The sequence below is a fragment of the Galleria mellonella genome, unplaced genomic scaffold (genome assembly GCF_026898425.1).
Source record: "Galleria mellonella isolate WM207_F2 unplaced genomic scaffold, CSIRO_AGI_GalMel_v1 utg173, whole genome shotgun sequence".
In the NCBI taxonomy this organism is placed as follows: Eukaryota; Metazoa; Arthropoda; class Insecta; order Lepidoptera; family Pyralidae; genus Galleria; species Galleria mellonella.
This window is the reverse complement of record NW_026442016.1, coordinates 7654694-7675302: the sequence shown is the minus strand read 5'-3', so window position 1 is coordinate 7675302 and position 20609 is coordinate 7654694. Positions and strand designations below refer to the sequence as shown.

General features: G+C 32.3%; 2 protein-coding genes across 2 annotated transcripts; one reads left to right on the top strand and one right to left on the bottom strand.

The window, feature by feature from the left end:
* Positions 1 to 7429: 7429 nt before the first annotated feature.
* Positions 7430 to 19813, bottom strand: LOC113515426 (max-like protein X). Its single transcript, XM_052893289.1, has 5 exons — positions 19595 to 19813; positions 12972 to 13048; positions 12600 to 12710; positions 11959 to 12156; positions 7430 to 8758 (listed from the first exon to the last, which is right to left on the bottom strand). Exons 1-5 carry the CDS (start codon positions 19668 to 19670, stop codon positions 8591 to 8593), a joined length of 630 nt encoding a protein of 209 aa, XP_052749249.1. The 5' UTR covers positions 19671 to 19813; the 3' UTR covers positions 7430 to 8590.
* LOC128200286 (uncharacterized) lies at positions 16182 to 19067 on the top strand. The gene is made up of 2 exons (XM_052893288.1): positions 16182 to 16326; positions 16851 to 19067. Exon 2 carries the CDS (start codon positions 16856 to 16858, stop codon positions 18725 to 18727), a length of 1872 nt encoding a protein of 623 aa, XP_052749248.1. The 5' UTR covers positions 16182 to 16326; positions 16851 to 16855; the 3' UTR covers positions 18728 to 19067.
* Positions 19814 to 20609: the final 796 nt, after the last annotated feature.

The following is a 20609-nucleotide window of genomic DNA, read 5'->3' as shown; positions in this document are numbered from 1 at the left end:
TTTGAAGTTGATAAAAAAAAAATAACCACTGTTGTGAGATATCTAAAATTTTAAGTACAGTGTCCGTAACTCTGTCTCTATAAAAATAGTCCAAGTCGCTTTGTGATAAGTATTGTGAGCAGTGCATATTTTGTTGAAAAAAGTCGATAGTTAGTTTTTTATAACCTTGGTGATTTAACACACTGATATTGCCTCATATGATGATGACAAGTTCAATCCTTGCTTAATATAATTCTTGACTAAGTAAGTTTGTTTGTATTGTTCGATACATATATATCAAATATGTAGTTTCGCTTAGTTTAGGATTAGGTGGCGCTATGTATTCAGTGGTATTTAATATTACGATTTTTTTTTTAGTCAAATGAAAATAATGCTTTATACCTAGAAGTATTGTGTCATTAGCAGATAAAACCTGCGACTTCGTTCACGTAAGTGCCCTTAAGTTAATTCCCTAGGACAAAAGGTAGCCTATATTCTTCTCTATCCCAATATTTGGCATACTCCATGTATGACAAATTTTTGACGAGTTAGGTATATCATTAAAGCGAGAAAGCTAGAGAGACCAAAAAATAAAAACAACAAACTCACTTTCATATTTGTATTAAGGATATAAGTATAAGACTTATTAAGTATTATTACACATTACGATATTTGATGGAAATATGTGTGACTATGTTTAGATATCAGGTATGACGCCCGTTAGTCGCGCGTTTAGTAATACGTCATTTAACTGCAACAAGTAGGTACTTAACATTAAAATCTCGAATAGACTGAACATCAAAAGGAGAAATCTTTTTATTGCCTTTCTGTTATATATCTAAATTGAAATATATATAGTTAATGTAAAATTGGACTTCCAATTTCCAGTGCGCTTGGGACTGTCCAAACAAACTACATAGAATGCTCCAGTTAAATCCCGCGATTGTTTGCACAAGAACGGTCCACAGTTTATTTTAAGGAACTAACGTAAAAGTTATATGACCTAGTTTAATTTTGAACAATCGATTATAGATATCTGTAAAACTACACAGGTACTGGTAAGATTAATATCGTAATTTAATTTTGTCTATATGTATGTGCCTAAGATGTTCCGTGAGAAATTTTAATTTTTTATAATCATTAGGGGTAAAAAAAATTAACAATCTAAAAATAAAAAAGCTGACATAGTTAATACATTTTTCGATATAGGAAAATAATAAAAAAATGTTGTACTTCAATATTCTAAAACTATTACAAATATATATGTGTTTTATATGTTGTAAATACACATATGCGAGTAACCATAATGCAAAATATACATAAAGGCAGTATTTAAGTAATTATAACAAATTGTAAAGTGCATCGGAAAATAATGATTTGTAAGCATATAACTTGATTAAATGTTAAACTACTGCAAATATCACAAAATATTAGCAATAAATTGGTGAACTCTATCATTATCTCGTGTTTTACGATCCTAAGGATAGTAAAATAAACGAGGTCAATAGATTGTGCGCAGCACATAAAGCAAGAAGACTCTTCAATGTAATGATTTCATAAGCTAAATGGAGGGGACTTAAATACTTTCTTTTGTCACGCTTCAACGCATATTTAACTCTTTATTTATTAATTTCCTTCTTTCACTGTGTAAAGTAGAAAAATATCACCGAACCACAAAGTACGAGTTGAACTCACACGCAAAGGTTTCTGTGCATAAAATAATCTGACAATAGGTTTTTCATTTCTTTATATAATTTATTTGAATATATGACATAATGGCCTTATATAGAGACAAAATGGCCTTATATATAAATATAAGCAAGCTTTTGCCTGTGGCTTCGCTTTAACTATGTACCTTAAAAGCTTTTAGAACTTTTGAAGTGTAATTTCCGAAAACCTTTCGTTTTTAATCGAAAGTCTAAATATATACCTTCATACATTAAAAATAACAGACTGCCTATTATATTATCTGTGCTATTAAATACAAATTTTCATTACACATTTTTGGGGTAAAATTTCTAAAAACGCTGAAAACTATTTTATTTATTTCCTATCAGACCTTTAGAATCCCATATAAACCATCATCCCTATTTCATCCCTTTAGGGGTGATTTTTTTATAAGCTAATAAACATATTAATTTCGGGTGAGCTTAAATCTAAAATTTCACGAGACTAACTTCTAGACTGACGAAATTTCATACAAACTTTCAAGGTTTATTTTACCCCTTAGGGGCTGCATTTTCAATATTACATTCTTATTGTTACCTCTTAATATACCTACGCCATATAAAGAACCTATCAGAAGGAAATTTTGTACAAAAGTCATTTGTTTGAGCACCTCTGTCCCATTCGTGTTTCTACTGTGAAGCAGTTGTGTTTGCATGGCTGTGTTTCGGTTTGAAGGGTGGAATATGGCAGTGAATTTACTCGGTACGGAGGAATAACACCTGAGTCCTCAGAAATGGCAACGCATGGGGGGTATCATGGGCGAAACAGTAGACTCTGTTATATCCATGTTACTGCTCATGTCTATAGGCGACGGTTACCATTTTCCATGAGGTGTGCCGTCAGCTTGCTTGCCATTCTAAGTCGCAAAAAAATATGCAAAATTTCATGATTCTAGATTCAGCAGTTTCGGCTGGGCATCCTTTTCATCCAACTTTTACATATATAATACACGTGTGTTTATTATGTTTCATCATTTTTCTTTCATAATTTCTCAAAAACTTTTTTAATCAGAAACGTTGCTCTATACCTACAATATTTTCTGTAATAAATATTTACGCATTCTTTTACAAACTGTAATCATTTGAGATCTTTGGCTTCGCAAACTTTGGAGATAAAGGCAGGAAGTGCATTATTCGCATATTTTCTAAGTCAAAAAAAAAACAGTTTTAAAATATGTAAATGTAGTGCTTACATATCTGTACTTTTTTAGTATAGAATCCAAATCAAACTGTCGCAAAAATTGTCCAAAAGCTCTTTTATATTATTTAACTCAAAATTTTTCTAATATAATTACTAATTGTTCATCGATACAAAAATTAATTCCAATCTTGGTAGCATAAAATTAATATTTTACCTAGGTACATTATGAACTACACTCATAGTTAATGTTAAAATTTACTATTTACTACAGTCCCTAAGTAGTAGTTTAAGTCTAAATACATCGGCATATATCTACCTACATATACATATACGCATACCTAGACAAAAGTATTGCTTTTTTAAAATCCAAGTGTAGTATATAGGCACTTATAACGTTGTGCGTATGTTAGAGAGAATATCTGTTGTCGTCACCTTGGTATTCTTGAAGGTATACACTGGTTCGTTTTGTGGTTGCGTGTAAATTATAAACGACCATTCCCGTGTCTATGCATGCCTATATAGGTCCCATAGCGGTAATATTGAAACCGATCAATTCATCGAGCACGTCCAAATGGTACAGATTCCTTGCTTAAACAGATTCGTTGCATTGTTCTACGATACCTATTTGCCTAGATTTAAAATGTTAGATGTTCTACTTACACTGCCCTACCCTAGCCTAAAAATTCTATTTTTTTTAAAGAATCTTCTCCGTTTTTGAAGTCGGTTACTAAACGCTCGATCCATCATTTAGTGCCGTAACTGGAGGGCGTATGTGGCGAAGCGCGTCATCGGGCCGAACAAAGCATAACAATCTATTTGTGACCTAGTGTGTACCATTAAATCATAGCTACAAACACAATCCATTGTTTTCAGTTGACCTTTACCTATAAATATTCCAATGTAAGATTTGTATTAAAGAGCCAATCCGTATAAAGATTATAATTCCGTCGTCCAAAACTCGTTTTACAAAAGTGTACTTTTCCAAACTTTGTTTTTGCTCTCTTCGCTGTACGATATATAGGTACAAAAAAAATGCAAAGACAGGCAGGTGATCTGAGTTTATAGGTACGTAAAGATATTAATATTAGTACTTACTTAGGTATATCTTGGATGGATCTATAAATCATTGTTCTTAAAAACAGCCAGCCCCTAGAATAGAGACCATCTAACAATAGATACGTTATCGCTATTGCATAAATGAAATAGAATGCAACGCCCGGAGTCTTATTCTTTTCTGTACCGACGTACTTGTGTAGGGATGTAGGGCCTAACTATGAATCTGAAAAACAGTTAATAATAAACTCCTAATTAGAAACCAAAGCAGTAACGTGGAAGTCCAATGCTCAACCAAATTACTGAAGTTACGCTTATGTTGCCTAATTTCCATTTGTTTAATCCAAGCAAGATTAATAACATGATTATAATCAGGTAGCTAGAAATTACTCTAATTTCTTATGTAGACAAAATTCGCATAATCATACGAAAAAAGCAGTGCTTCTGATCTAAGAAGTGAGCACTTTGTTACGTATCGTGGAAAATGATCCAATTTATTGAAAACGAGTGATCTGGAAATATAAGTATCTATTTTTACGCTCGGCTTAGCCAATTCCTTGTGTAGTTTAGTGCTGTCAGTATGTTAAATAGGTATCTACATATATTGTAGTTACCTACGTACTTAAGGTCTATATATATCAATAGGTTTTATGAAAAGCGAGGAATTATTAGTATACCATTAGCATAGACACCTGTACTATTCCATCTTATTCCATTAAGAAAAAATAGATTTCATAAAAATAAATTGTATAGATTAATGACTGTACTATGCGTATCTTTGACACACTCTTCTATGTATATGTAGTAGGTAAATTATACCTACATAAGTATCTATTAATAAACCTATAATTAAACAATAAATATATCTTAACGTGTCATAGGTACGTAAGTGTTTGGAAATTTAAATTATGTATCTTTATTTACTTACATAATAAATATGATCAAAAAATGTCGCAACGCCAACTTTGTAAAATCAATCAAAAGTTATAAAAGCTTTAAAGAGGGTATCCATACTTTACATATAAACAACAACAACGTATGCATAATGTTCGTCGATGTATCGATCTCTCAAAGTACATTCGAACTAATCAACAGTTCGCAAATTAGTTTCTGCAGTATGGCATATCTATGCCATGCTATGGTACAGGTATACCTGTATCTAAGTACAAGTTTTTTTTTGGTGTTTAAGGTGCTTTGTTTAGGCATCTTGTTCTTGCTATTGGATACGGGTGACGGGATGCGTCTTATGAAAAGAGCACCGTGTTAATAATATTCAATATCGGAGGCGCAATACAATTATTAGGTAGTTTAAGAATGGGCGCATAAGTACTAGGTAGGTAGGAATTTGTCACAATGGACCACCTGACCTGATTTCATCCTCGCCTGAAGCGCCACCTGCATTTATTTGCTATTAGCACAGGCAAAATTTCCATTTCATTATCACTATTTAAAAAAGCCTGTTAGATTCATTCCTAAAATTATCATTATTACCACGATATCAACCTAATGGCGCCCACCATAAGGATCCGGTTTGAGGGATTAATAAGCTGAATAGTTTCTTAGCTTTTATTATTGGTATTAATTTAGATATATCTAGTGGTTATTTCCACAAAAATAATTTTTTGCATCATTAATTTTATTAATAATTACACAATAAAATACTACTAGTGAATAAGTACCAGCCAAATCGTGGCACACTTAATTGTATTGTACTACTGCGCCAAAGCCCAGCTTGATTTTCTTAAAAAAAAATTTGCTTAATTGAAAGTTGTACGAGACCGTACAAAGGATTAAAATTAAAACTTAAAGTTATGATTAAAGGTTTATTAAAGTAAACGAGTGTATGCGCGACATAGTCGGTTTGACGTCTGTATCATTTGTTTACGCTCGCGTTCGCACCGCCCCCTTTCCCGCCGCTTCCCCTGTTCCTTCTTTGTGCAGGCGTTAACAAAAGTACTTAATCCCAAAAAGATGTAATTTGAAAAATCCACTATGGTATTGTATATCATGATTAGATAGTTGATCTGAGAACTGCGTTCACGTTTACGTCGATGTGTTTGGACAGAAATATTTAAGAAACCCTCCGCTAAAGGCATATGATTTCAATACTAATTATTATCGACATACCTAGGCGCTAACATTGTTGTGACGAAAACCTTTGTACATCTAACAATTAGCACTGTTACTATCTACAAATTTACATTTCTCTTTAGCTCAAATATTAATTAATATAAAAATTATTATGTAGGTATCAATTCATTCATTCACTGCTGCGGTTTAGTACATTAGTACCTACGGAACCACTCATACCTGGTACCAACTAAAATTTTTGGCTGAAGATGAAATGGTAAGTCCATCTGCGCTATCAGTATATGCTGGCTCTGCAGTATGAGAGATCTCACCACTGTGAGAGATGATAGGTTAGAATGAAAGCAGGTCAGTTGGGCCATTGTGACATATTCGATAAGAAATCAACACGATGCTTTTCAGAGGGAATCGCGTGGAGGTCGACCTGATAGGATGTATTACTAGCAATAAGACTATTAAATTCCATTACTAATCATCTTCCTCCCCCCCCCCCCCCACAAAGGTAGGTGGGGAACTACCTAAGTGGTGAACGTCACCGATACAATATTAATAGTGATTGTCGGCAGTTAGTGGAACTTTGTACACATACATTTGTATATACACATTGTATTTCTAACTATATCAATATGTGACATATAGACATGTACAGCAGCATAGATATCACATATTATACCTACACAGCGATGCCCATAGTACACCACCACTTCCATTTCTGACAATTAGAATATTATGTACCTCTGATCTCTATAATTTTAGTGGGATATCTTACCATTAAATACAGTTGCTCAGCCGTAAAAACACGAGTGATACAGTGGTACTTAAGTAGAGTAGTATTTTTTATAGTCTCTGATGATCACAAATTAAAGTACCTAGATATTTAATTATAGCCATTCCAGTAAGATTTGTTACTTTAAAACTAGTCTTTCAAAATATACAGTTTCTTATAAAAATAAATCTTTCATTTTCAGATGAAATTTTAGTAAATGCCGAGAATGGGCCGCAACTCGGCCGCAGTGGACTCCAACGGAGAGCTGAGGATACTACTGGTGGTCACTGTGGTGGTCGGGCTACTGCTTATGTTATCACTACTCATGTGTTACGCATGCGTTCTCAAGAGACTATGCTGCGGCACTCCTAGAGAACGAACTAAGAATGTGGGATGTGCGAGGAGGACAGAGAGCTATCCGATGGGAGATGTGACTCTATTATCGCAACCGACTGAAAGTGAACGTGTTTAGACATTTAAAAATTATATTAAAAATATCTTAATATGACTAATTAGTTTTAAGAACGATTGAAGTGTTAAAATTGTAAGTAGACATTTACTGTAAATTATGCGTTTAAAATATACTTTTAGGAAATTAAGATATAACGTTTTATGTATTTTTTTATGTTCAAACTGCTATTTTATGTGAAAATAATAACAATTATTTTTGTGAAACAGAATTATATTTATTTTATAATTATATATAAATAGATAATAATGCATTTTGTATAATAATGCAAATTATGTACACAAGGCACTCATATTGTCGTTGTATAGGGTGTATTAAACATGTAAATAAAAAATAAAGTTTCAACTAATAATAATACATTATTAATATTGATTATAGAATCAATATTTAAAACAATGAAAACAACAATCCATATACATAATATTATGTACCTTTCAAACTTACAAAAATAACAATAACAAGAATTTTATAGTTAGGTATTTACTACTAATATTTCACACTCTTTACGTGAATCTTAGACCTGAACCCATAGTTTATTATTATTTCTAATTTAAAATTTAATCAATATTTTTCTAAGGCTTCATTTTGTTCTACCTGGAGTGAATAAAAACGTTGTCAAAATTCTATACATCAAGTCTCTTTCAAAAATGCTAAACTTACAATTCAAAATATTTATTGTTACACTAGGAACGAATGGTAATATATTATTACTTGAACACATTTATTAGGCAAAATGATCCTATATATTAACAATTATAAAGTCGATACTTATTATATATATTATAGATAGTTTTAGTAATTTACGAGCGCACGTGGAGTTTGCTTGTGGTTAGATATATACATCATATGAAAATATACGTAACATAGCTCCGTCAGACTTTTTATGCATCTTGGAATGGACTTAATAGAAGCCACACAAATTGAAAACAGGTGGTGTAATTCGGATTATACGACTTGATTGAAAACAAGACATAAGTATGAAAAACTTTCATAACATCTTATGTAAATAAAATAATTCTTATAATGCATATTTTATAGACAATTTGCTTAACTGTGTTGGTAGCAGCCTCTTAAACTTCAAAATTTAATGGCACAAAAGATTTCGTAGATTTAAAAATTAAAATAAGAATATACAAATAATATTTTTGTAATATTACATCCATAATATTATTCGGAACATAACAATGGAAATCTTTTGAGTTTAAAATAATAAAAAAACATCGCCAACAATTCAATGAGGGCCCACTTAAGCAGTTCGCCTTTATATTGACTAGTTACTATATAATAAAATGTGGCAAATAATATTTTGGTTTCGTACAACGCTATATGTAACTACAAGTACTTGTGTTATTTTTTTTTCAATTAGCTCAAGGAGTATAATTTTGTTCTCTTAACACATCATGCACCATGGTTCTCAATGACTGTGGTTTGCAATATTCCTCAAGCCAATTGAATACACCTCCTGAGAATTCGGCGAAATTGTTAGTAGGCACCGACTCAAAAGATTCAAATAACTTATCCATTATACCCTGAAACTAAAAAGAAAAATATATTTTTTATCATGAATACAAGATACAAGTAAGCACTTATAACATCATATACCACTAAATAAATAGGCATAGTTATATCTATTTACTTTCACTCCAAATTCCTGGTGAACAGGAAGAAGTGGGGGTAGGCAGAAGAAACGGGCTACAGTAATTATTTTTTAAGTTGATTAATTTAATATTAGCTATTTCCTGTGGCTTTACCAGCGTGAATTAGTCTAAAAATATCCTATTTATCATACTAGGACTATATTTAATTTATATATAAATCTTTTAAGCACTTCAAGAATGGTTGAGAAACAAACATTCTCCCAACATAGTTTCACATTCATATTTATATTTGTATCATTTCTATAGCATAGGTTCAAATCTGGAAAAACGTAGGCAACCATAGAGCATAAGAAGTTTCAAAGAGGTAATTGAACTAGTGTTATAGAGCCAATTGCTGTTGACAAAATAGGCCTTTTGTCTAACAATGATGGTTAATTCCATTATTCTTATTTAGGTCTCTTTGTCTCTAAGTGCCAAATCAGCAGTAACCAACGATGCAAGTAGTGTATTTAGTTTGTCTGTTATCTAAAGGTTAGAGAACTAGTCGACAAAGAATATCACTGTGGTTATGACTCACGAGATTAGGAGTGGCAAAGCAATAAATGTCATAGGCACCACAATATAAATTCTTGAGTTAGAAAACCTTGAGTTTTCAGTATAGATTAAAAATATGAAAAATAAACAACAATAAAGAGAAAATAAATCTGCGGCATTCACAATTATAACTGTAGGTGACGGTTACCTATTGTTTTAAGGTGGGATAGAATATTGTTTGTGATCCATATTAATAGTAAACAAAATCCTGATATATAACAATTTATAGAAAAAATTATTACCTACTGTCATCTGAATATATACAATAAATACTGTCAACTTAATATATACACATACACTATTACTCAAAAGTATTTGGCCACCGAGTAAAATACATTTTGTAAGTCTTATTTAGTGAAATTATTTTATAATTATTTTAACATGTTTATTAGCTATTTTTAAACATAACAAGAATGCAATTTTTAATTTTTGGACTCGTCTATGTGTCCACCTTTATTTTTAATGACAGCCTCTTCTCAAAGCTTCGTCAACCTTGTTACTAATTTTTCAATGTTGTCTTGGTTATCTTCTGCCATATTTCTTGCAGTTTTTTCCATAAGTCTTCCTGAGATGTGAAACAATGTCCCTATCTATCCAACTGATCCCACAATAATTCTATGGGATTTAATTCAGGGGACTGTGGAAGCCATATCATAAGTTTCAACACCTGTTGTTGTTCTTTTCGTTTTAAAAATCCTTGCATAGTCTTGACATGTGTTTCGGATAAGATAATTTTGATAAAATATTTTAGTCCGGGATTTAAATCCTGTTAAGATATAAATCCCGGATTAATTAAATGAGTTCCACGAGGCATTGCATTATCCTCCAATATCTTTTTGTGACCTTTGTATTCGCACAAGATATGAAATGGAGGAGCCACTAAAACAGCCCCAAACCCCCCGCTGTGTTTAACTGAAGCCACAGTACAAGCGTCATTCACCCTTTCGTTTGAATGTTGTCTTACGAAAACTCTTCTTTCGGTTCCAAAAATTTCCAAATTTGATTCGTCTGGCTAGAGGACCTTTTCCCAATCTGCTATTGTCTAATTTTTGTGTTCTCTTGTTCAATTAAGCCTCTTCTTTTTGTTAATAGGTTTAAGAAGTAGTTTTGAGATACACATGCTATGAGTCCTGCGTCAAAAAATTTTTTTGAAACTTAGAATGGCAAACAAGCTGACGGCCCACCTGATGGAAAGTGGTAACCGTCGCCTATAGACATGAGCAGTACCATGGACATAACAGAATATACTGTTTCGCCCATGATATCCCCCATGCGTTGCCATTCCTGAGGACTCAGGAATTGGATCGCATCAGTCTTCTTTTTACTGTGGATATACTGACTGGTTTATTACATTTCGCATTGAACTGTGCTGCTATTTTAGCAGTTAATCGTCTATTTCGTAATAACCATACTCAAATTTTCACTCGAAGTTGTGGTTCTCGGTCTGTCTGAACGATGTTTATTGCAAATTGTACTTTCAGTCGCAAACTTCTTAACGATGTAGTCAACAGTTTGTCTTAGTATCTTATGTAGTTTAAAAATCTCATGATTTCTTTTACCAGATTTATGAAATCCAATTATTATGTCCCCGATTTCTTGATAAAATTTCTTAGTTTTACCCATTTTCTTCAAAAAAGTGCGTGTTTTCTGATCAAATAACATCAAATAACATAAAAATATTTATAGTAGTTATTCTATATTTTATTTGTGTTTATTTCTCAATAACTAAATCCAAACAAAATTGCGACTTCAAACAAATTCCGACAATAACACTATTATGGTTTTATGACCAGGAGACGGCAAATAACAATAAGCTGTTTAAATTGTGCTGATTGTATTGTAGATAAGTATTTTGCGGTGTTATACAAATAATGAAACCTAATAAATGATCTCTTTAAAACGTATTGTTTGTAACTTAAACAAAATGAAGGTCAAATACTTTTGAGCGGTATTGTAACTTTTGAGTGCTATTGGCCATAAATACTGTTACATAAAAACTTTTATTTTTTTCAATTTATTAATTATTTTGAATTTGGAACACGTTTATTATTTTAAAAACTTCTTTCGATTTCGCACCATTTCAGATATTTTTTCATGTTATTTATTTTTCAAATTACATAGTGGAATGGGGTGTTAAAGAAAGTAGGATTGCAATGATTGCCTTGCACAAAGTGTGTATAGAGCCTTCGGTCATATTCCAGACATTTCAAAAGCTAATAGTGGTATTACCATAATAGTGGTATCAGCCGTATGTTCGTATATCGTACTATCAAAAAAGGCGGACGCTAACATCAGGCGCCCGCTCCATATTTGAGTCGGGGTCCGCAAACCAATGCGGGCCAACGCAGTTGGGACTCGGCGGACTACGAAAGGGAACCCGGGTCCCCAACATATGGCGCGGCGAGGGATGTCGTGGTGGTTTTAGCCGGTAGGAGTCCGGCAGTACCCATACGCCTCCCCCGGGGCGTTTGAGTCTGCATGATGCATTACCCCACGAAAAAAAAAAAAGTATATAGAGTAATAGTCAAAATGTAAAAACTTACAACTTGGAACTTGTCTTGATCAGTAAGCCTCTGTTCATTGTGACCAGGTACAGAATGTTGAGCTTTCACAATTTGTTCATAATTAGCCTGCATAATGCGCAATGCTATAACATCTTTACGAAGAGCGTTCCGTTCATCCTCCTGCCGACGACGTTGTTGTAACAAGTACTGTATGTAGTCTATTGATTTTTGAAGCACCTGAAATAAATTGATATAAATATATAACTTTAATTAATTAAATTCATAACAATATAATACAAATACATATAAACTATACTCTACGTAATTATAATTCTTTCAATAAATAATGATGACTGGAATGCCTGTCATTTTCTTTTGAACAAAAATTCATAATAAGACATTTAAATTTTTTGTAGTAGGACTTTATAAATGGCAAATGTGCTACTCCTTTTGAAATCTATGGGCATATTGCGATTATTGGTTTTGAGACAACAGTATCTATCATATTAGCCACCCTAATATAATAAAATTCAACTTATAATACATTGCTACCTATTGTCCCTTTTCATCTTATATGAATTTGTTACAGCACCTATAGATTTCAAGACTATTCAAGTAATAATAGCTTTTTGAAAAACACTATGTACTTCCAAAACTTTTACACAAAAACTTTCACTTACAGCAGCTTTGCTTGGTTTATATCCAGAAGCATCTGTTTGTTGACAAGTGGGAACTAACTCTTGCAATGAATCATAACCTTTCTTGATAGCGTCTCTTCTTTTCTGTTCAGCCTTAAAAAAAAATATGACAATTTAACATATTATGTGACATGAATTGAATAAACATGAAACCAATTTATTTTTATAATGTAAGACAATCTAAAAATATATTAATTTAAAAATTAGAGACATTAAGAAGAGTTTGAGTGTCTCAAAAGAACTTAATTTAGAATAGAAGTCTCAAAATGAAATGACAACAAAGAAAAATTTATAAGCAGGTAGTTGTTTTGAATTCACAATTAGATGTGATATATCCATAGTTATTTTGCCTACCTGTGTATGTGCTTCCCTTCTCCGTTCTTTAAAACTGATGGCAGATGCTTTATTATCCCCACTATCATCTTCATCCTCTAGTAAAATATTTATAATAATTAGTATAACCAATAAATGCATTGATCTAAACATGAATAGTTTATGCAGCTTAGAATGGCAAACAAGCTGACGGCCCACCTGATGGAAATTGGTAACCATCGCCTATAGACATGAGCAGTACCATGGCCATAATAGAGTATAATGTTTCACCCATGATACCCCCTATGCGTTGCCATTCCTAAGGACTCAGGAGTTATTTCTCTATATCCTGTAAATGCAATGCAAACACAGCTGCTTCACGGTTGAAACATGAATGGGACAGACATTCCCAAACAAACAACTTCTGTACAAAGTCTCCCTCTGGTATATCTTTTTTTATATATGTGTATAATTTTTATTTATTTACTAGCTTTTATCCGTGACATTGTCAGCACGACTGAAATGTGAGCAATGTCTGAGATAAAAAGTAGCCTTGTCCTTCTCCATTCTATATAGTATGCCCACCAAATTTAAATAAAAAAAAATCATTACAATGCTAAGAGATAACAAACACACTTTCACATTTATAAATGTTAGTAGAATTTTTTATTTTATTGCTCACTAGCGGCCTGTCCCGGCGTCGCATGTGTGGACATTTTTAACATTTCCCTTCACTGCTCTGCTACTATTGATCATAGCGTGATGAAAAATATACTATAACCTGCCCAGGAGTATGAAGAATAATTGTACCAAGTTTCATTAAAATCCGTCAAGTAGTTTTTGTTTCTATAATGAACATACAGACAAAAATTTTACCGATTGCATTTTTGGCATCATTATCGATCACTAATCACCCCTTGATAGTAATATTGGAAATATATTTCATGTACAGAATGCTAATTGTGATTTTCTGATATATCATGACAGGGGACTGTTGAATGAGATAGAGGACTGTTTTATAGAGAAATAAATGATATTATTAGTAGTTTGAATCATTTACTACTATTTAAGGGACAAACAACTAAAAAAAAATACACTTTATGTATAAGAATTGAAGATTGAAATTATACTGACATCATCAAGAATACTTAACATTGTTATCTTTATAAAGTTGTGCATAATGTCAGTGATAAGTGATTTGTTTTATGCTTCAACCAACAGTGTATTTGTCTAAGGCTTTAAAATTAGATATTGTTGAATCTCAGTTTTTTTTATTCAGATCCCTCCAGAAATTCTGTGACAATGAATACACTTAAAATATGAATACTTAATGATATCAAATGTACTGTCCACTGCTGAACATAGGCCTCTTCCTTGAAGGGTTTTGTCAATAGTTGCCACACTTGGCATGTAGGTTGAAAACTGCAATTAGGCTTTGGGGATGTTTTAAGAGGGATGCTGCTGCCCATCCCTCAACCATTAAGCTCCTTTAGTCACCTCTTACAACACCCATGGAAAAGGAAAGAGTGGTCTATTCTATGCCGGGACCACACAGCCGAGATGACATTTAACTATGGAAATTTTTATAGGTTTGATTCTCATTATTAAATGAATTAGTGTGTTGTCAAATTCTGACTTTCTAATCTCAAAAATATCCATAGAAATCTGGCCCAGTTTCATATGGGTAGATAAAATTTTCGAAAATATAATAAGATAAAAGAGCTTTTTATATGTGAAAGAATTTTTAAAATTGATCAAGTATTTGTATGAATTTATCCATTATAAACAAACAACCAAACAAATAATAAAATTTTTCCTCTTTAAAATATTAGTACAGATACAATATAACTACAGATGGGCAAAGCACCGGGTTTAAACCCGGTGCTTTGGTAAAAACCCAATAAACACCCATAAACTCCCATAATCACCCAAAAAAATAGGTTTTTACGTATTTTTTGAAAATATGTAAGTAATACCAATAAATTATTTTTATAAATTGTATTGATCAATTCTACAATATTAAATAAAACGTTAACTAATAATATTTCAGGAAATTTTAAAAATCTATATATAATAAAATGAAAGTAATTAATTTTCAGTGTTTTCATGTTGCAGTTGATCAACATGTTGGCCTTTTGCTTCCCGTAGATACTTTAAAATTTCTTCATAACACCTCGTTCGCACACATGGCCGTATATATTTAAATTCTTGAGCCACTAACAGTCCGAAATACTCATTTCTTTTATCCTCTTCTCCATAAATTAAGCATTTAGAACAGTTTGTTTCTTCTTTCAGTAAATTTTCTTTTACTTTATCCTCGTTTTTTTCTTTGTTGCGACGACGCTGGGTAAATCATCTGGACACTGGGTCTCACTATCGCCAAATATATTTGGAGATCGGCTTCGGCTACGGCTTGGCAGACATTTTTTTCTTTCTACAATTTTAAATTAAATTTATTAGAATAAATGCTTCGAACACACGCGATCTAAGTACCTTTTGTGTTTATTATACCTTACCTACCTAGGTATAAAAAGAGTACTTACGTAGATTTTCTTTTATTAACTGTTTTATACGAAGATCTTGATCTCTCAAATTAGCATCCATTTTACTTCCAGTGATTATCAACTAAATTAATAATCCACAAAGTATTAAATAACGTTTTTATGAAATATTTAGCACAAAAACAATACCCTTTAAATATCGATCGTCAGTAACTGTGGCTGACTTACCTATATTCTAGCAAGCAGGACTGCCAGATGTGAAGGGGAAATCCCCAATAAATTGTTGCATGTGACTGATGATGTGAGCATGTTCGTTTCATAATAAAAATGTTGCCAGGTAACCAAAAAGTCGTATGTTTTTGTGCGAATTACGATCATAATCTTTACGATCGTACATTAAAAAATAGACAAATAATAGTATGAGTACGATTTAAATCGTATATCTGTCAACCCTGCTAGCAAGACAGCGACAAAATCACGTTGCATAACAATGTAGCCCAAGCTTATATCTTATGAAATATACGGAAGAGATACGGACTTAGAAAAAACAGAAATGTTGTTCTTTGTGGAAGTCATTGATGAAATTCTATGTATTTTAGCCCGCAAACTTTCTTCAAACAAAAACAGCGCCATCTAGTATCGAGTTCTGTAATTATCTCTTTGTTTATGGATTTGAAGTAAGACCGCCACGCATGCAATACATTATGACTGGGGATTCCCTATTCGTCGACGCTGAATATGAGGCGACGACAATCACTGTCAAACGTGTTCACTATTACTCTGACTCTGGTAACGTGACTTCCTGGTAACGTGTTAGGTAGGAAAAGCAGTAAAAAAGTGCATATTAAGGGAGCAGATTTGAAATAATATTTATACTTAACAAGAAATAATTAAAGGTAAGTGGATTTTTGAATGATACAATTATATCATGATCACTTAACAATTTTAACTTAAAATTAGATGTATTATTACAAGCTTTTATTTAGCTTGCGTTATGTAAATAAAAGTATGTAGGTATGTTCGTATGTTGATGCAATTATCCTCAATCCTCAACCGACTGGGATAAAATTTTCCATACACGTTTATTTTGGATGATAGTGCATAGTTAGCTGAGAGTCGTCATTGGATAATAATGGTGGATAGCCTAAGATGTGTACTAGATATTTATTTTTAACATAATATGCGTAAGTACCTAATCGAATTAAAGAAGTTGCTGAGAAAAATACAGAACAATACGATAATAAACTAGCGTCTGCGTTTAATCCTCCGAGGAGATGTAATTTTACAAAGGTTTTTTGTATTTATTTTATTATTTTTTTAATAAATTTATTGTAAATAACAAGAAATAATCATTGTAAAAAAATAGGCACTCTATTGTTGAATTTTCGTCAGACCAACTAATCATCGTTCATTTTTTTAGGTTCAATGGGGAGACCTAAAGATTTACGCATATGGGAGCACTACCGTACTTTACCAAACAAGTCTGTTTCTTGCAAGCTTTGTAATAAGGTCTACAAATTCAGTAATGCTGCCAAAATGCTTCAACATCTTATCACTTGTCCAAAATCTCCAGAAACATTAAAAGACTCTATGAAACTTATAAAAGATAGCTCGTCCAAAACCAAAATGTCTGGACTGTCAGAGATAGAGACAAATGATTCTTTTATAAGCCCCTCGTCGTCTGCTAACACTACAATAAATGCTGAGTTTCAAGACACCGATGATCATATAAAAACAGAATTAGCGAGAGCTATATTTGTAACAGGGACGCCATTATCGATGGTGCAACATCCTTTATGGATACAATTTTTCGAAAAATTGCAACCAAAATTTAAAATACCTTCACGTAAAGCTTTAGCGACAAAATACTTAGATAAAATATATAGAGAAATGCGTTTTGAGTTAAATGAGGAACTAAATGCTTGTAGTTACTTACACCTTCAGTGCGATGGCTGGTCTAATTTAAGAAATGAAGGAATAATAAACTTTCTTATATCAAAACCTCAACCTGCATACGTTAAAAGTTTGAATACAGAAAGTAATCCTCACACTAGTGAATACCTTAGCCAAGAAGTTGAAAAAGTAATGAAAGTGTATGGAGCAAATAAGTTTCTTGTACTTATTGGCGATAACGCTAGAAATATACAAAAGGCATTCGAATTAACAAAACTCAAATATCCACATGTTGTTCCTCTCGGTTGCTGTGCACATATCCTTAACTTGTTGTGCCAAGATATTGTAAAGATACAAGAAGTAACTGTGTTTATTATGCAAGCCATAAATATAATAAAAACTGTTAAAAGGAGTCAACGATTAAGTTCCTTGTTGATAAAATCAAGGCAGGGTGAAGATTCTACACAAACACTAAAATTGCCTTGTGCTACAAGATGGGGAAGTCATGTTACTTCGTTAAAAAGTTTGAAAGCAAATAAGATAGCTTTGCAAATATTAACAGTTAGAGAAGATGTGGTAATTTCAAGAGATATTAAAGATTTAATTCTAAGTGATGATTTCTGGACGAAGACAGGGGAATGTATAAGTATTTTGGAACCAGTCACTGAAAGCATATTTTACTTAGAGAGCGACCAGAATCGTTTGCATCGCACATACATTACATTTAGAGATGTACAAGCTAAGATACGTTTTGCATTAAATGAGATTTCGACATTGAGCGAAGAAAGCAAACAGCAGATTCTAACATCAGTATCTTCAAGATGCAATATGGCAATGAGGCCAATACATTTTGCAGCATATATTCTAGACCCCAGGACTCTAGGAGTCGAACTTACTCAAGAGGAAGAACTTAAGGGTATGGAGTTTATCTACAATTTAAGCCAACACTTAAGTTTGTCAAATGTAATGGCAGATTTGGCGTGTTATAAAGCTAAAGAAAACTTTTGGGCCAGAGGATTTGTATGGAGCTCATTAGATAGCATTGAGCCCCTAATATGGTGGAAAGGTATTTGTGGTTCCACTGAGTTAAGCAAAGTAGCGATTCGTATTCTATCAGCTCCCTGTACTTCGGCAGCCACTGAGCGTTCCTTTAGTATCCAAGGCTACATACATAATAACAAAAGAAATCGACTTACAACTGAAAGAACTGAAAAAAATTCATTCATTTGTTATAACTGGAATCTTAAACATAAAGCTGAATGCGAGGACATTCAGTTTAATGAAGAAAATACCTTAGAAGCTTTCATTGAGCAAGTAAATGAACATAACAGTTTAGACGAAATAGAGCCTATCGAACCTATACAATTCATCGCTTGTAATAACTCTGAATCTGACAGTGATTGACTGTAGTTTTACATTTTACTTTCATCTCTTTCTTAATAAACTCAAAATCAAATTAAAAGTTTTTTATTCTGTAGGCTGCATAATAATATTGTCTATGTCCAGTATAGTGGACGTCTTGCGGCTGAGATGACGATGATGAAGTACAAAATCATAAACACCCAAAAATTTGGGTGTTTATGGGGTTTAAACCCAATAAACCCAAAACACCCGGTTTTTACCCACCAGACTTTAAACCCACCCAGGTGGATTGCCCATCTCTAAATATAACAATTATAAGATTTTTAGAAATGACTATCAACATTTAACTTATCTTTCTCTTAGTGTAATTAAAAGTGTTCCACAAAAAAAGAAAAAAAACACTTCAATTGTAGCAAAACCATAGTCAAATTTTGACTTAAAAACTAAACTGTTCAGTAGACTTTAATAAAATTTCTATGGAAAAATTCTGTAAGTATATCTTTTTAAATCTACAAAATAATTATCTCAATCGATTTGAGTTAGGATTTAACAAACAAAAAAATACAACCAAATAAGAACACTTTTCTTTTTGAAGTCAGTTAAAAATAAAGGTTATTTACTTTAGAAATGTCTTCTACACCAATTGATGAGTTTATATGACATGATTCTTATAAAAAGAAGACGCAAAAAATTTTCTTTTAATATTGAAATAATTAGTAGCCAATTTAAGTCTGTGTTTGCTAATATTGTTGTATTGTTCCGAAATGTAACTATTAAAATCTTTTATGTACACACTGTATACGAAAGCAATAAGGAAGCACTCATAGAACAACAATTATTAAGATCATTGAATACAACATATGAACAAATTATATAAAACAATATGTTTCTTAAAAATAGGTACTTAACCAGAGTTATGGTTAGATGATGAAGGAGTCTGATGAATGTTTTGAATGGAACCACTACTTCCACATCGAGGGTACATTTTGCAAGGACTCTTGGATTTAAATAATAAGAAACTTCGAAAAAATAAAGAAATTAAATGACAAAACTCATTGGGTCAAAATTATCAACAAAGTTTTTCACAACAATATGACAAATTGACAATTGCGTAACTTTACATTACAGATTAGTTAGACCAGACAAGACTATACTGTACAGGGCTGTCAGAGATGAAATTTGTTTTTTACTCAAACGTCAAATATTTTTTTTTATATTATTCTATTTTATACTATTTTTTTTCTCCAAATATCATTTCCCTCACAGATGTGGTTCCTATTTTCCACACTTCAGTTCCAAGGAAATTATAAAACCGCATTTGCTGAATCTATATTTTCCATCATGAGACTGAGGGCCGTTAGGAAAACAGATACTAAGTATGCTTCAGCCTGGAAGCGTGGAACCATCGTGATTCATTTTTAAAAACACATCACCGACGCTTAGTTTTATAATTTAATAATCATCATTATCATCACCATATCAACTTTTAACTGTCTACTCCTGAACATAAGCTTCTCCCTAGGGGGGTTTTTCCAATAGTTGTCATGCTTAGTAAGTGGATTAGCAATTGCAGTTAGGCTCTGCAGATGTTTTAAGAGGGACACTGCTGCTCATCCTTCGCCTTTCCTTAGTTGCATCTTACAATACCCACGAGAAAAGAAAGGGACTAAACGAGAACTTAATAACTTTTAATAGTGAACATTAGCAATATTTAGGTAAACATTTTTCCCCTTATTTATAAAAATCAAAACCTGCAAATCTATTTTAAATGTTGTTTTGTCACTTTCCTTCAAATTTGTCGTTCGTCAAAATCGTGCTATGCTTTAAGGAGTTTAAAGGGCGTGCTAACTACAGATCAACTTAAATCAGTATATTACTTTTATTTATTTAGATATTTTATTTATTTAGAATTTTAGAAATATAT

Bases quoted from the DNA above. Each gene is read 5' to 3' on its own strand.
- LOC128200286 (XM_052893288.1), top strand. From the start codon at position 16,856: ATGGGGAGACCTAAAGATTTACGCATATGGGAGCACTACCGTACTTTA.
- LOC113515426 (XM_052893289.1), bottom strand. From the start codon at position 19,670: ATGTACCCTCGATGTGGAAGTAGTGGTTCCATTCAAAACATTCATCAG. The intron at 12,711-12,971 runs GTAGGCAAAATA...TTTTTTTTTAAG, and splicing joins GAAGGGAAGCACATACACAG to GCTGAACAGAAAAGAAGAGA. The intron at 12,157-12,599 runs GTAAGTGAAAGT...AATTTATTTCAG, and splicing joins ATAAACCAAGCAAAGCTGCT to GTGCTTCAAAAATCAATAGA.